General features: G+C 40.3%; 1 protein-coding gene across 5 annotated transcripts in view; it reads left to right on the top strand.

The window, feature by feature from the left end:
* The window catches only part of ZDHHC8 (zinc finger DHHC-type palmitoyltransferase 8), a 124594-nt gene extending 109748 nt beyond the window's left edge, over positions 1-14846 (top strand). For all 5 annotated transcript variants that reach the window (XM_061465628.1, XM_061465629.1, XM_061465627.1 and 2 more), the window contains 5 exons: positions 1416-1548; positions 2407-2524; positions 3234-3343; positions 6319-7355; positions 10026-14846. In XM_061465628.1, coding sequence (XP_061321612.1) covers positions 1416-1548; positions 2407-2524; positions 3234-3343; positions 6319-7355; positions 10026-10197 — 1570 coding nt within the window. In that variant the 3' untranslated portion in view covers positions 10198-14846. The remainder of the gene's footprint in view (positions 1-1415; positions 1549-2406; positions 2525-3233; positions 3344-6318; positions 7356-10025) is intronic.

A 14846-nucleotide genomic window follows, 5' to 3' on the forward strand; every position in this document is an offset into this window, starting at 1 on the left:
AAAAGCCTATAACCTAGATTTCACTAACTTACCTAGTGGATTTCAGTAACAAGGTAAGTTTTCATATGTTACCTTATTCCCAACATGACTTTTGCACTGTACAGTCATCATCCTGGTATTCTAATCTGCTGGAGAAAAGGCAAGAATCTAAAATCAGCCTTTCTCCTTAAGACTTAAATCTAATTTAAGGCTGCTGTGGTTTTCAATCTCACTGGCACTTTCATTATCATAAAACAGATTTTCAATGAAGTCTGTATCATGGAACTTGGGATTTATTTATGGCTTTCTATTTTTGGGGAAATGGATTTATCATTTCACATTTTAAAACCAGGATTTTAATGCAGTAGATCAGATGGAGTATAAATATCCTAGGTGCAGGAGATGTCCAGCATGCAGACATGTTAATAGTCATACTACAAGAAGACTTATTTGAACCTTTTCAGGGTGTTGAGCGATTCCAGACCCTGGCACTATTATCTGCCTCCATTCTTTTTCTCTTTCCTTTGCTGTGCAACAAATAAGTCCTAAAAGACTGTTATGTGTGTTACAGTGAAGACACTGGAATGGCTGCTTCTCAAAATTACTGAAACATGAAAATCAGGTCAAGATACTTTAAGAGAGCTAGATATTAGAAGCTGGGAGACACTCCTGTTGAGAGGGGTGTGAGTACTATCATCATCATGGCTATTCTCAGACTTTCAGCAAGCAGAATGTTTGTGTTTTGTGAAGACCAGTTCAAATTGTCCTGTGTATTGAAAATCACTGAACCATCACTACTAGAATGTCCTGTTCACTAGATAAAACAGAGAAATCTTTTGTGTGTATTGATATTTATGCATTGTACAGCCACTGCCCATTTGCACTTACAGAATTCTAGTCAACTAGAAAGAAATTAGATATCTAAAGTCAGCCAATGCCATTTAAATTTGTCGCTTCCTATAGGCCTGTCTGTTTCTTTTACATCCCTTTATTTGAAAACACTAAACATGCTACATACACAAGTGACCATGTGGTAAGCTAAAACTGACTGCACATCATATTCTCCATGTTAACTCCCCATGTGCTGGGTCTTACTGCCGCACCCATTGTTTTCCACCACAGGAAAGCTGTTTTGTGTTAACTAGGTAAGATATAGTAAATCACTTCCACTGGCAGTAGGCCTCTCTTTCTCTTCATGTGAATTGCACTCATGTCCATCACAGTCGCAGAAATTGCTTGGGATTTTCAATGCATCCTCTCTTTTTGATCACTAAGCTCTTTTTATTGCTTTTTAATTATTACATCTGGTGAAATGGAGTCTGCTTATCTAGATTCTGACTCAAATCATACCCTAGAAGCAGGAAGATTTTTTTGTCTCTATACCTTGTTTGTAGGTTATTGTTTATTGTAATGCTGACTGTTGAAAAATTAATCAGGTACATAGTTGAGCCCAAGAAAAAGCAAGTTGTGAGTGTGAAGCCTCCTTTCCTCAGACCTGATTTATCTGAGCGTCAGATCACAGTGAAGATCAGTGACAATGGGATCCAAGCCAACCTCAACCGGAGCAAGGTAAGGCAGCCTTCAAGCACTGCTTTTGAAGAGCATGGATTGAGCATTATGAAGCCTGAGAAAGAGTTTGTAATAGAAAATCTCTGAGATGATGCTTTTTGTTTGTTTGTTTTAGAAAATAATGGAGGTTGAGTCCTTGTTGTATACTTCCTCCTGTGAAAGTAAGCCAGATTCAGTAACAGCAGCTCTTGATCCAGCTGTTTTTGCAGCTCTGTAATAGAATACCTCTGGGCATCTTCTGGATCTGGCTGTTCTTTGCAATAGCTACTTTCTGTCCCATGAGTTGCCACCTCTTAGTTCCAAATTAATTTTAACAAATCTAATACTTTGTGGGAAGCCTTGTACCACCAGGTCAGCTGTTGTACTGCAAAGGTTTTGAGCTTCCAGACTGTACAAAGTCTTGTGGTCCAGTGAAAGAAATACTGTCTCAGAAGCTGAGTTCTCTTTTTCAGTTTCTCCTGTTATGAAATAGAGAGAAGGAATTGTTTAGTCACATAAAGAGCAGTGGATTCAGAAGAAGACACTTTGAAAGATTTTGTGGATAGTTATTCGTTACACTCTGCCTGGGAAGTTGCTGAAAAATACTAGAAAACATCAGTGCCTTCTACCACATATAAGCTAGCATGATGATAATGTTATTTAGCATGCCAAGTATACTAGGATAGTGCATTTAAAATTATACTGGCTTGTTATGACAATGCTAATTTTACAGGTGACAGTCGTTGTCTGCAGTGGATGCTAAATCATGTTTGTCATTGTAGAATAGGTAATTCTTGTTCTGAGGTACATCCAGCACTCTGACATGTGCTGTTATTTAACCAAGTTGTGAGTAATGACTGACTCTTTGGTCATTTTCAGTCCAAAATTAGCCTGGAAGGTCTGGAGGATAAAAGTATGGATGTGCAACCACCTCTCCCACCCAAAGGAGATCCAAGCAAGTACTCTGAGCTGAAAGGCCAGTTGGGGACCAGTGAAGGTATAGTTACATGATCAGTGTTTTATTTTCAATAGTAAGAAAATATTTAGCCTCTTTAAAAAGCTTCTGGTATTCTTTCAAAACAGTAACGGGATCTGGGTAAAGGTTTTTTTTCTATTTATAGGAGTTCAGAGCAGTAAAGCGAGAGAAAAGTAGCTTGAAGTATTCATTCAAGCCGAGGTTGGATATTTCAGATCAGTTTTGCAGAGTTTTTAAACCCTTTTAACCACCTTTTTAAATTTTTGATCAATTTTAAAATTAAAATTTTTATTTTGACCTAGGGAATCAGAAATATTAGCATGAAATGCTTAGGTATTGCAAGCTGAATTATTTATTTTATGGAAATGTGAAATTAAAGCTTTATTAGTATTAACAAAACCTCTCATTTTTTTCTCAGACAAAACTAGCTGATATTTCAAATCTGATATTTCAAGTTATGGCAAAATTACTATTCACCAAAATATGTCACCCCACTTAATATATTACATCTTGTTTCTTCGCTCCAAATTGTTGATCTCATGGCAATGTACGGCTATTTCCACAAGGACCCCATTGATTTTAGTGAAATTCTGCACAAAAATACTGCCAGTTTTATTCTTTCCAGAACAGATCTGTTTGCAGCAGACCATGGATAGCAAGGAATTAGGAATGATAGCTTTCTGTCCACACATTTCAATAGAAAGTCCTCTTTTCTTTTCCTCTTTTACAGAAGGCAGCCTTTCACCCAAACTTATCAGCCCTCCTACACCTGCCATGTACAAGTACCGACCAGCTTTCACCAACAATCCCAAAGTGCACTACCATGCTACAGCTGAGCAGGTGAGTGAGCCTGGGAGAGTCTGCTCCCATCTAACACCAGGCAGCATGGAGCTGAGGATAAATTCATTGCAGGGCTCTAGTGAATGTCAGAGTGTGAAAGTAAATAACAACACTTGGCATTGTTGTGCGACCGTGTATATTTGCACTGTGCTCCCTAGGAAAACATGTCTGCTTTTGCACCTTTCCTCTGTTGAGCTTGACATGTCAGTCCTGCTGACAGGCATGAGCTGCTGCTTTACCAGTCTCTCGGCCTGATCCTGAGATGCTGAGAAGTGTCATTTCCCGTTGGCTTCTCCAGACATAGGTGCCAACTCACATTCACTTCAGAGAGAGCTGGGCATGCTTAGCGCTTTTCTGGATGAGAGCTTTTAGCCAACAGGCAACATGCTCAGTGATTCCTTAAGATATCAGCTTGCAAAACAGAAACAACTTTTAAAGCATCCCAAGAGATGTTTTAGTTAAAATTAATGGAAGATTACTCATGTTTGACCTTCCTGAGCACTTTCTTACAACATTTAGGTTATATGGAAAAAAAAAAACAACAAAACTTCCTAATACTTGGCATCATTTCCGCCTATCAAGAAAACAGAAGTCCAGACAATTAGAGAGACTTGCTCTGGAATTCTGTTTTCACTTTTGCTTAGGAGTTTTGAAACAGTTTACAACTGTTTCCTTTGGAAGCAGTGTGCAAAACTAAGTCCACTGCTGATAAACTCGTTTTTCTTGCTTATTTCTCATGGATTTATTACAAATATTCCTTGCCCCCCTAGGGCCTGAGAACAGCAGTTTTAAAATCACTGGTCTAACTGTATGCTTGTAATATGTATCCAAGTCTTCACACACCAGTGGAGATGATACCCTTAAAACACACATACCACACACAACGCAGTAGTCTTACAGTTATTTTCACCAGGAGCTTCAATGTCACCCCTGCAATAACAGGAAGTGGGTAACATAAAAGAAAGGAAAACATGGTAGAGATATATAATTGACTATAGCAATATTGAAATAAGACAGCATGTTCCTTAGATGGTGAAGAAAACTTTTTCAATGTCTTTTTTGTTTTGAAAAGAAAGATGGTGAGAAATGATGGAATTCCAGCTATCACCAAGTTTGTGTTTTAGTCATACTGCAGTAATTGTAGATCTTATCCTCTGGGTTTGTCCACTTAATGAAGAAAAGATTGGCTTATGAAAGGGAATGTGAGAACAGTGTGTTCACTGTATCCAGAAAGTTTAATATCATAGCATCCTCACTTTATTACATAAAAAATGGCTTCACATCCAATTCAAAATACTCTGTTTACAGGCATCAGCCAGCACTTTTGAGTGTATAGGCCACAGTGGTTTTGGTCATGATGCCAAAAGTTGGAGAGCCATGGAAGGCAAGCTTGTCCTATTCATTCAGTACACAGCCACAGATAGAGTATAGGTGCAGGATAGGTTTTCATTAGGCCAGGAGACTGGGCAGTGCTATGAAATGATAACAGGGTACAGCATCTTCACTCTGAGAGTTCCTGTTTCAATCCTAACCTAAAAAGATGTTGTTACTATAGGCTGACGGGTGTGCATATAATCAGCATTGTGGACTGTTCAGTTTTGTAGTAGTCACAACTTTATAGTAGTCAAGTGGGAATATTACAAAAAGGAGTTCACTTGGCAAGCAGATAGAATGGCACATATTTGCCTGCCAAGCAATATCTCAATATAAGGTATAGAGAGAAAGAGACTAGCTAGTGTGAGGAATATCATGTTGTCTCTTCTGTATCAGTTCTTCAGCCTGTGAATATAATTCTGCTTTTGAGCAGAGAAAGCTGTTAGGAAAGAGGGATCAGGGCATGAGGATAAGTAGCACAGATAAACTTACAAGCTACGTCATTGCTCTTTCCTCCTCCTTACAGGCTGTCACTTGGTCTCCTTTTTCCAGAGAAGGACAAATTTAGCACCACACTCTAGAAGACAGGGAGCTGTTTTGCATATTTCCCTATCTTCTAGTTCAAAGAAAAAAAAAAGAAGAAAAATTCAGAATAAAACAGATTTTTTTTTTATTTTTTTCCTTTAAAAGAAATTAGATAAAGAACAAATTGCATTGACTGCATCTCTGACTAAATATGTGACTGATAATAATTCTTCGTTTGCATAGCTGATTTAGCCAATTTCTTGTGCATTATGTCAAACTTTTCCTTAAAAATAACTGCAAAAATTACTTGCTTTAGCAGAGAATGGCATTTCAGATGAGCAGAACTGTAAGCAATCTTTCATAGAGTAAAACGAAGTAAAGTCCTATCTGGTTTCAATGCGCATAAATAAATTATGGCCTATGTTTTCTTCTGTGATGTGGCTACTCTCTCCTACACAGCAATTAAAAAGAGAAAATTGTTTCATTTTGTTGTTTAAATGGTGGGAAGGAGCCTCTCTGCTTTAATTAAGCTTAGGTGCTTAATTTTGAAGACCTATTACTGGGAATTGAGAATTACTGAATATTCATAGCTCTGAGTAAAGTGGACAAGATGGATGAGAGTGTGCTGGTCCCCAGTGTGTTGAAATGAAGCCTAAAGTATTTCTGACTCAGCATGCAAAACCAGACATCCTGCAACTCAAGAGCTATTTGTAGAAAAGTTGAAGTGCTTTTTCCAAGGGCAGTATTATCAGATTACAGTCTGATTTACCTTGACTGAGACTTGAGTCTCAGCTTAGAAAGTCTCTCATTCTGTGTTTTCAGTGTCCTTTATTGACATATCTATTCCTGTCTATATTATTTAACACTTACTATGACTAATTCCTCCTTGCTTCTAAGATGATCATCCATATGCTGAACAGGAGTTAGGAGATTCCTTGTAATGAACCTGTGTCATAGCTGGGCTGAAAGTCTGAGGGAAGACCTCCAGCTCTTTTCTTCCCATCCACTCACTATGGAGAGCAAACCTGTACTTACTTATCATTGGCTTCTGTTTCTCATATTTACCTCTGTTTTAGATCACCATGCAGGAGGGACACAGTCAAGGGGCTTTGATAGAAGAGGATGGCAGGAGCCTTGATTACCAGTCCGAACCCAGCTTGGACATTCCCAGCTACCGGAAGAGTTCCCTCCACAAGACCTATCAGTCTTCCCCACTCCAAATAGATTCCTTTGCCATCAATTCACGATCCCTGAGCCTGAAATCTGCTAGCAGGAGAGGGACAGACAAAGTGCCCCTACATCCAATAAAGTCTGAAGGGACGGCTTCCACCCCTTACAAAAGCATCTTTTCTCCCAATTCCCTATCAAACAGAAATGGGAGTCTTTCATATGACAGCTTGCTAAACCCCATGTCACCCTCGGGAAGGAAGTGCATTGCCCATTCTGCTGTCAGCTCTGTTGGGTACCACTCCCCCTATTTATCAGCCAAAATGTGCCATCTAAGGGGAAGTGAGCTCCAACGCCAACCACCGCAGAGCTTCAGCCCAGTGCTGGGGGGTCCAGCTCCACATCAGCGAGACCCCTCCCCAGTCCGCTATGATAACCTTTCCAAAACCATTATGGCATCCATCCAGGAGAGGAAAGAGATGGAAGAGAGGGAGAAGCTCCTCCACTCGCACCCTGATTCAGTATTTGCAGACTCAGGTGTCTATGACACCCCTAGCTCTTACAGCCTTCAGCAAGTCAGCACACTCTCTGAAGACCCACGCAGCATGGCAATGAGATATGGATCTAGAGACAATCTGATGGCTGCTACCAGTTTTAGCACAAGGAACCCTATACTGCAGTCCTCAGTGTCTTCACTCTCAAGTGCAATGACAAGAGCACCAAGGACTTCCACAACCTCTCTACAAGCTGATTTAGCCAATAATAACGTCCAGTCCCATCAAGCACTACAGGGCAGGGTGAGCAATGGCTCCTACAAGTCTCCAGGCCACCAGGTCCCATCGTCCCCCACAGGGATGCCTAGGTCACCCTCTTACGGAGGCCCGAAGGCTGTCTCATTTGTAAACACTGTGGAAATTACAGAGGTGCAATCAGTGGGAGCACAAAGGTATGTACTGCTGTAGGTGCTGCTTAGCAATAAGAATCTGTTTGCATGCAAGTGGAGAACCCGTCACTGGAGGCACAACACGGATTACATTTGCTGCAGGCCAGCAAGGGTGGGAGGTTTGTGGGTGAGCTTTAATTCTGTAACTCCCTCCTAACAACCTTGTGATGACAAAACATTTGCACATTTGCTGTTACTTGAACTGCAGGTGGTCAGTTAAGATGTAAAAGTCATAGTGATTTAGTGCCTTAGCTGAACTGGAGAATTATTTGCAAGATGTGAGGCAGATTATCCCTTCCATTATGCACAAAGGGGTGGAGCTGTTTTAGTTTGCAGTTCAAAGGGAGACTGGACCCAGCCATTGCTTGGACACAGAGGCAAAGTTGGAATCACAGCATGTGCACGCATACCCTGCACATGCAGGAGTATGCCCCCTGCAAGGAGGTATCTGAGCAAGATCCTCAGCTGTAACTTCTGTTTGCACTTACCTTTCTGCATGCGCTTTTTTCTTTCTTCTGGAGACTGTAGGGCTTGGAAAGTCTGAAAAGAGCTACATCATCCCAAGGATGCAGTATTTCAGCAAGCTGGGGGCCTGGACAGTTCATTAGAAATATCTAGGTTTTCTTTGCATCTGGCACTGACTGCACTATGCTGTCCTCTGGTTAAGGTCCCAGGTTCCTCACTCCAGTATTATCCAACATTTTGGGGAAAGTTACTGAAATGTGGGAGATCCATTATTGTTGGTCTCTTGAAGTTTAGTGCCAGTAAGTTTTTCCTCAGTGTTTTCAAGTGAATTGTAGTTGTTAAGATGATTTGTCTGCTGGTGGAAGATCTAACTTTCAGGAGGTAGACAACCATTTTTTCTTCTATATATGTATTAAAGAAACAAGTGAAAGAGGAACTGTGGACTTATTTTGCCTCTCTACCCTCTGTTTGAGACCTGGATGTTTCAGCTGCTACTGTAGGAAATATGCTCATATAAAAAGCTAGATGCCTTTGCTTAGTCTCTGAAAGTCATAACCAGTCTTGGTTATGCTGTCAGCTTGCTGGTCCTACTGCTTTTACATTGTGCTTGTTTAAAATGTGGAAGCAGTGGGACTGACATGGTTTTTACTGAAGTTCTTAAAGTCAAGTACCTAGATTAATAAATAAATAGCTTAATAAACTTGAAGTTTTTTAGCTAGTGAAGTAAACCCCCCCACAAGCACTCTGTGCTTTGTAAACCTAGCAGGTTTTCTCTATCAGTATCACTACTGACTTTCCTTTCTCCCTTTTCCCCTAACACAGTCCCCAGCTCCTTTCTGACTTGTTTCATGTGGCAGACTGTGTTCTTCAGGACAATTTCAGCACTGAATTAGGGCTTTTATAATACCTCAGTGAAGCAAATATAGACTTTGGTCCCTGCATATCTCAGCTGTTTGGGGATGCAGCAGTGTTTTATGAAACCACACAATATTGTTTTATATATTTATGTATGTGTGTTTTTCTGGCTCAAATAACCATGACTCCATTCTCCAGTGCAAGCACAGCTTAAACATGTAGCAGAAGCTGGTGTGAGCTGATGGGTCTGCTGCTCCAGCCCCAGGATATAGCTGTCAGACCAGGCTGCCACATAAAAAGTGCTCTTAGTTTTGGAATGATTCTGAACCTATCAAGAGCTGCGTAAAAGTCCGGGGTCATTTGTTTTGTTTTGCAGACACATGTAAAGAGAGAATTTGCTTTTGAATATAGTTAACCCATCAAACTCTCTGGCCTCCAGAAAGAGTTAGGGTGGTCTGAAATAGCTCAGGCTGCCTCAATTTGCAGGCAGACAGAAAGTGTTCCCTTCTGGAAGGCTCTGCAACCCCTGGTCACTGCTGCTGGCATGAGCCAGTCTTAAACTTCAGACTGAGGCAAACCCAAGCAAACATCCACTGTGCAGGAGTAAGATGTGAGAATACAGCAACCCCCAGTTTTGCTGGCACTTCCAGAACACACACGACTTCTTTGGTAGGCTTTTATCTAATTACTTTGTGCTATTTACATCTTGGGGATGAGACACATTATATTTTAGTCTGTAGTGGCCTAGATTTAAAAGATCTTTTGAGGAAAGCCTGTTGTCCATGCTCCCTGGCAGTAGGTCATAAAAAAGGAAATTATTTTAGAGTCTATCCAGAATATGGTCTTTAATTGCAGGCATCCTAAAGTGCTTCCTGACTTGATTCACTTTGTGCCTTCTGTCATTAAGTAGTTTTAACACTTCACCCCTCTTACGTCTTTCAGAGATGGGCAACAATTTTGCGTAGCTGGATACTTAACTGGGAAGTGTTTATTCTGAGTATTTTATTTATGATTGCAAGAAATAATTTGGTTAAGGTCAACAGTGGTGACCGTTAAACCCTCCTGCATCCCACAAATACTTACACCGTTGGTTTGGTTCAACAAAGCATTTTAGCAAGTAATTAAATTTACATTACTGGGGTCTGATCCACTAACCTAATGGCCAAATGAATTCTCTCATTTCAGTGGCTTTTCATCAAGTGTATTGGCTTCAACCAGGTTGCTCCCATGCTTGAATATTTTGTGACACTGGGACTTGGGGTGCCAGGGAAAATTGTTTATCCTGGATGAAGCTATTCTGCTGTCACACTTTAGTCACTAACACTGTATTTTTCGATACGTCTTTTGATGCAGGGATGAAATGCAGTTGAAGACACCTCACAATAAAATTAATGGACAGCCAAAAGGAATATCCAGGTTGGGCTCAACATCAAGTTCCCAGGGGACGCCTGTCAGCCCCGCTAGACACTCAAATGTTAAGAAGGTGTCTGGAGTTGGTGGAACAACCTATGAAATTTCAGTGTAAAATAAAATTAATTAAAGAGCCATCCACTCAGCCAGCCATGAAGCTAAGAGCACTGTGAAGACTCAAACAACAACAAAGAAGGAGCAGCAGCAGCCGGCCACTCTCCTTTTCTTGTTTTGGGTTTGTTCTGTTTCCATCTTTCTCTTTTGGCCAAAAAACCAGCTGCAGCCTTATTCTTGAGGGAATAAAATTGTACAGTCCATCAGACTCTTCCTAAACCGACAGGCAGGAGCTGGCTATGACCTAATACCATAACCACAGAGCAGATTTATTTCATGCAAGAGAGCGCTAAAGCCATTGTGCGTGTGTCTGTCCAATAAACCTGTTGTGTACCAGTTGTGCTGTGAAAAAGTACGGTCAGTCCAGGATCATTCAGTTTTCCCCATGCCCCTTCCCAGTTCTTCTGACCAGCAAAGGAGTCAGAGGCCCAACTGCTATTTTCCTATCGATGTGGAAAGCAGGCTTCCTGTGCTGGGCAGTCTGCATGTGCGAGAACTGTGTCCCGCAGGTGTTGCAGGTTTGGTTCCTTCTCCTGGGAAGGAGCAAGGCAAAGGCACTTGGGACACAAACACCATATCGTCTTTGAAAGCCTTCCTAGTCCCAGCTGTGAGCAGGAGAAAGGATAGCAACAGCTTCTCACTGTCTGCTGTTCGCCTCCCTGTGTGTGAAACTGTGTGTACGTGTGCGCGTGTTCGTCTCGTGGAAAAGGACCGCAACACCAGTAAGGATCTTCCACTCTGACCTCTGCTCCCTCTGGTTTTTAAAGGCTTCTCTGACTTGGAAACAAAACCAAGTAGATAGGAAATATTTGGATGGGAACATACTTCAAACGTCAGCTGCTTTTCCTGCACCCTTCTTATTATCTGTTGGATTTAGGCAATAACATGGTTTACTGCCTTGCCCTGGTGCCGTCTGTGTAATCCTGCCGCAAGGTTATCATGGTCTGTTGAATTTACAGTGTGTGTAACTGAGCCAAGCGTACATCTAAAGGATATAAATTTTCCGTCTGCCTAATTACTAGCACATTCCCTCTGGTCTTCAGTACTGTTAGACAAAGGATTTTCCATTTGGGCTTTCCCCTTGGGAAACAACTTTTAAAAATAATACCAATCAAATCTGTTTAACGTTTTGAGGTTTCCTTTTCCTGTCTCCAGAAAACTACATTTACTTTGTTGGATTTAAAGACGTTACTGTAAAAAAACAAGGGGTGCATTACTTTTATCACAAACATGAGGACTCTGACAAAGCTAATTTGGGGACAGATTGTTGTTTTTTTTTCTTTTCTCCTTTTCCTTCCCATTCAGTTACCACCTCAGAAGTCAAAAGTGCTGAGATCTGGACCAACGTTAACTAGCCAGATCATGTGTGCAATTATTAGCATCCTGAACAACTGTTGCCAAAGTCACTAAAAATCATTATTTATCTAGTCAGCATATGAAACCTCGACCTCCCACCTGGTTCTTCTGGTGAATAGTTTGGATTAGAGAGCTAAATACAACATTTTTCAGGATATTTGTTTCAAGGAGTTGAATGCTTTTCAGTCCTATAATGGAGAGGTCTCCAGGTATTTGCTAGCAATTTAGAATGTGTTGATAACTTACTTGTTTTCATGTATGTTGAGATTAATTATTCCAGAAGGCAAATATTGGTCTCGGTTTTGCCTGGTTAAAATTTATCTTTTGATTTGATAAATCTTGTCATCTGCTGCAATATATGCTTATTATGTCCCTTGTATATCACATCATTTTTGAAAAGGAAGGTTGAAGATAACATAGGAAAGTTAATCATCTCTCTGTGTAATGCTCTATGTTGCCCGAAGGGAGAAACCTGGAAAACAATGCAACTGCAATAGGCCAAAGTTATGAGAAAGTGAACTAGAAATCAGTGTGCATTTTATTGCATTGGTGATATTTTAAATGCCTACTGTAGAGACATTGCAGAGCAGAGAAGCAATCGTCTTTCTATGCAGATTTGCTCACTGGCATGTAGAATACTGTCTTTAGCTGGAGGCACCACGGTACCAGAAAGATGCTGGCAGACTAGATCAGGTACAGATGGAGCAATTTATATTGAAAGACTGGACGAGCTGGCTGATGAGAAAATTTAAAGGGCTAGAAACATGTCACTGGCTAAGCAGTGAAGTGGAAATTGATTATCATATGTACAAATACATTATTTAAAAGATGTAAAACCAAAGGTAAATCAAACAGTTGTCACTGGTAACCAGTGGTCTACATTTAGAAGGGGGCAGAAAAGACAGAGGGGAAGGGGCAGTGAAATAGTCTTCCAAGGCAGAGTACTGGAGACTAACAGTTTAGGACAGTCAAATTGTGTTTGGACAAGTCATTAAAGAAATTTCTGAAAGAGGTGAGCCTGCAGGGGCAAGGGGCTAGACCAGATGGCCATACAGATTTCTTCCATCTTTAACTGTTATTTATCTGCAACTCTACCCTAATGTTAACTCCTCAGGAAGATGCACTACTTCCTTAAGGACTGGAATTCACTCTGGTGCGTAGAGTATCACAAGACTTACTTATTTTTAAAGTATCATGTATGCCATATGTAAGCCCTGAAAAAGAGGGGATGTGTGACACACTGAATTTGGGCGAGGGAGCTAGACAAGGGCACATTATATCATGTATCTTTGAATACGTACATGAAATTCATGCAAACAAGGCTGAAAATTTGCACCAATATTTGAGATTTGCATCCCAGTGATGCTCCACTTTGATCGTTCTTTCTCCTGCATTTGTAAACAGAAAAACAAAGCTACTGAGGAACTTGAAGGGCCAAAGAGCCTTTGAAGTTAACTACATTAGTTCATGAGAGAATTTCTCAGTAAGACTAAACACAGTATTGTGTGTATAAAGCACTAATATCCAGGGTTATTTTGACATAGTTCACAAGGGGTAAGGGAGGAAAGAATGAATGCACTCTGTCATTACAGGTTCAGTTGTAAGGATTGTATATTTTATGAGTAGTTTTGCCCAGTTGAGAGACATTCAACTTGTTCATAGGTTTACAATGGTACCAAAGTATTCTTTTTTTTTCCCTTTTGAGGTTTGCATAGAGTTCAGTGCACATAGCCTGGAGTAAGTTATTCAGATCTTCTGAAAGAACAATCCAAGCAGAACTGTTAACAGGAGATTGCATGCAGCAAATCCAGTCTCATTTCCATCAAAGGCACTGAACCTGCAGCTATTTTCTCATAAATGTGTCTGTTTCCATGGCTCCTGTTGCGGGACTGGGGACCTATTTATTAAAGCTAAGTCTAGGCAGAATCCAGCCCATGTTAAAGTATAGTTCTTCAAGTAGTTTACAGTTTAGCAGCAAGGTGGATCTGCCCAGACAGTCTCAGTTTTTACAGACACTGAAAGCCAAATCTTCAGCTGGTGTAAATTGGTGTGGCTCCATCAAAGCTCATATAAGTGATGCTAATTTACAGTAGGTGGGGATCAACCATGAAAATCCAGCACAAGTTACTGCATCTTGTAAAGTAGCTTCTTTATTTTTGTCATGTTTATTTCATGTTTCAGAAGTCTTAAATCTTTTTGACGTGTTTTTATTTTTAGCTGTGGACTGTATTACTTATTTAAAAAACAGCAATAGTTTTTGTTTAGTTTATGCATCCGTTTTCATTGAATATTGCATTTTATTAGCCATTCGTTCCCTGTTCATACACTCCCATTTAGCCTCCAGGTTTTCATTGTAGTACAATCTGCCTTGAAAAGTTGGATCTCTGTATCTTTAATTGTATAATATATTGAGTATTCTGAAGTTAAATGTACCTTATTACATGGGTGGGAGAGAGAGGAAATATTTTTACTTGAAGCCTTAATATTTTCTTTTTTTACTACTTTGTTTGTTGACCTCATAGGAAAGTCTGAATAGCAAAGACTTTGAAACTCTGGGCCAAATACTGCACTGATATACAACCAGCATTTGGCCTCCTATGTCAAAACTGGATGCAGACATAACACGAAGTGAACAAGGGAAAAAGCCTCAGGGTGGTGTATTTTCCTGAAGATCATGAATACAGTCTCAAAATGTGTCTGTAAGCAAGTACATCAAAGAAGTCTTCAAGTCTTGAACTTTTAAGAAAGGTGATAGCAGGAACTGCCCTAATATCTTACATTTGCATTTTCTTTTTAAATTAAGCAAAACAAGTGTAATTACTGAGTTTGGTTAAAATCAGCTCTAAGGGTTGCACAGAGCTATGTGTGAGTAGCCATGTGCAGCAGATGAAATGTGTTGTGTTGCTGTTCTAAAATCGCTAACCAAGCATAATGTTATGTCAACTCGGCCTAAGATAATCACCTCATGGGTGTTACAATGGACGTTCCTCAGATGATGCCTATTCTCCTATAAGCCTAATGTGGAAATTGCAATGTGGTTTTCTTTGGACTATATGTGTGGTCCAGACTTGAGATATAGAGAGATATATATATTCAATATTTTTTTGTGTGTGGGAAAGATGGGGTCAAGGTTGCTGTCTCTGACAGTCTGGAAGGTTAATGTCGAACCGTTCTTATGGTCTGTATTTCACCTGTTCTGCCTCCTTGAATTGTTGGAATGTATCCGTGCAGGCTTTGTGGAGCTCTGTCTGTAACCTTTTTTGTGGCTCTCGTAATACATATATATTTTTTAAA

This window comes from Pezoporus flaviventris, unplaced genomic scaffold (genome assembly GCF_033815535.1).
Source record: "Pezoporus flaviventris isolate CSIRO_AGI_PZ_B2104156 unplaced genomic scaffold, CSIRO_AGI_Pfla_v1 ptg000041l, whole genome shotgun sequence".
Taxonomy (NCBI): Eukaryota; Metazoa; Chordata; class Aves; order Psittaciformes; family Psittacidae; genus Pezoporus; species Pezoporus flaviventris.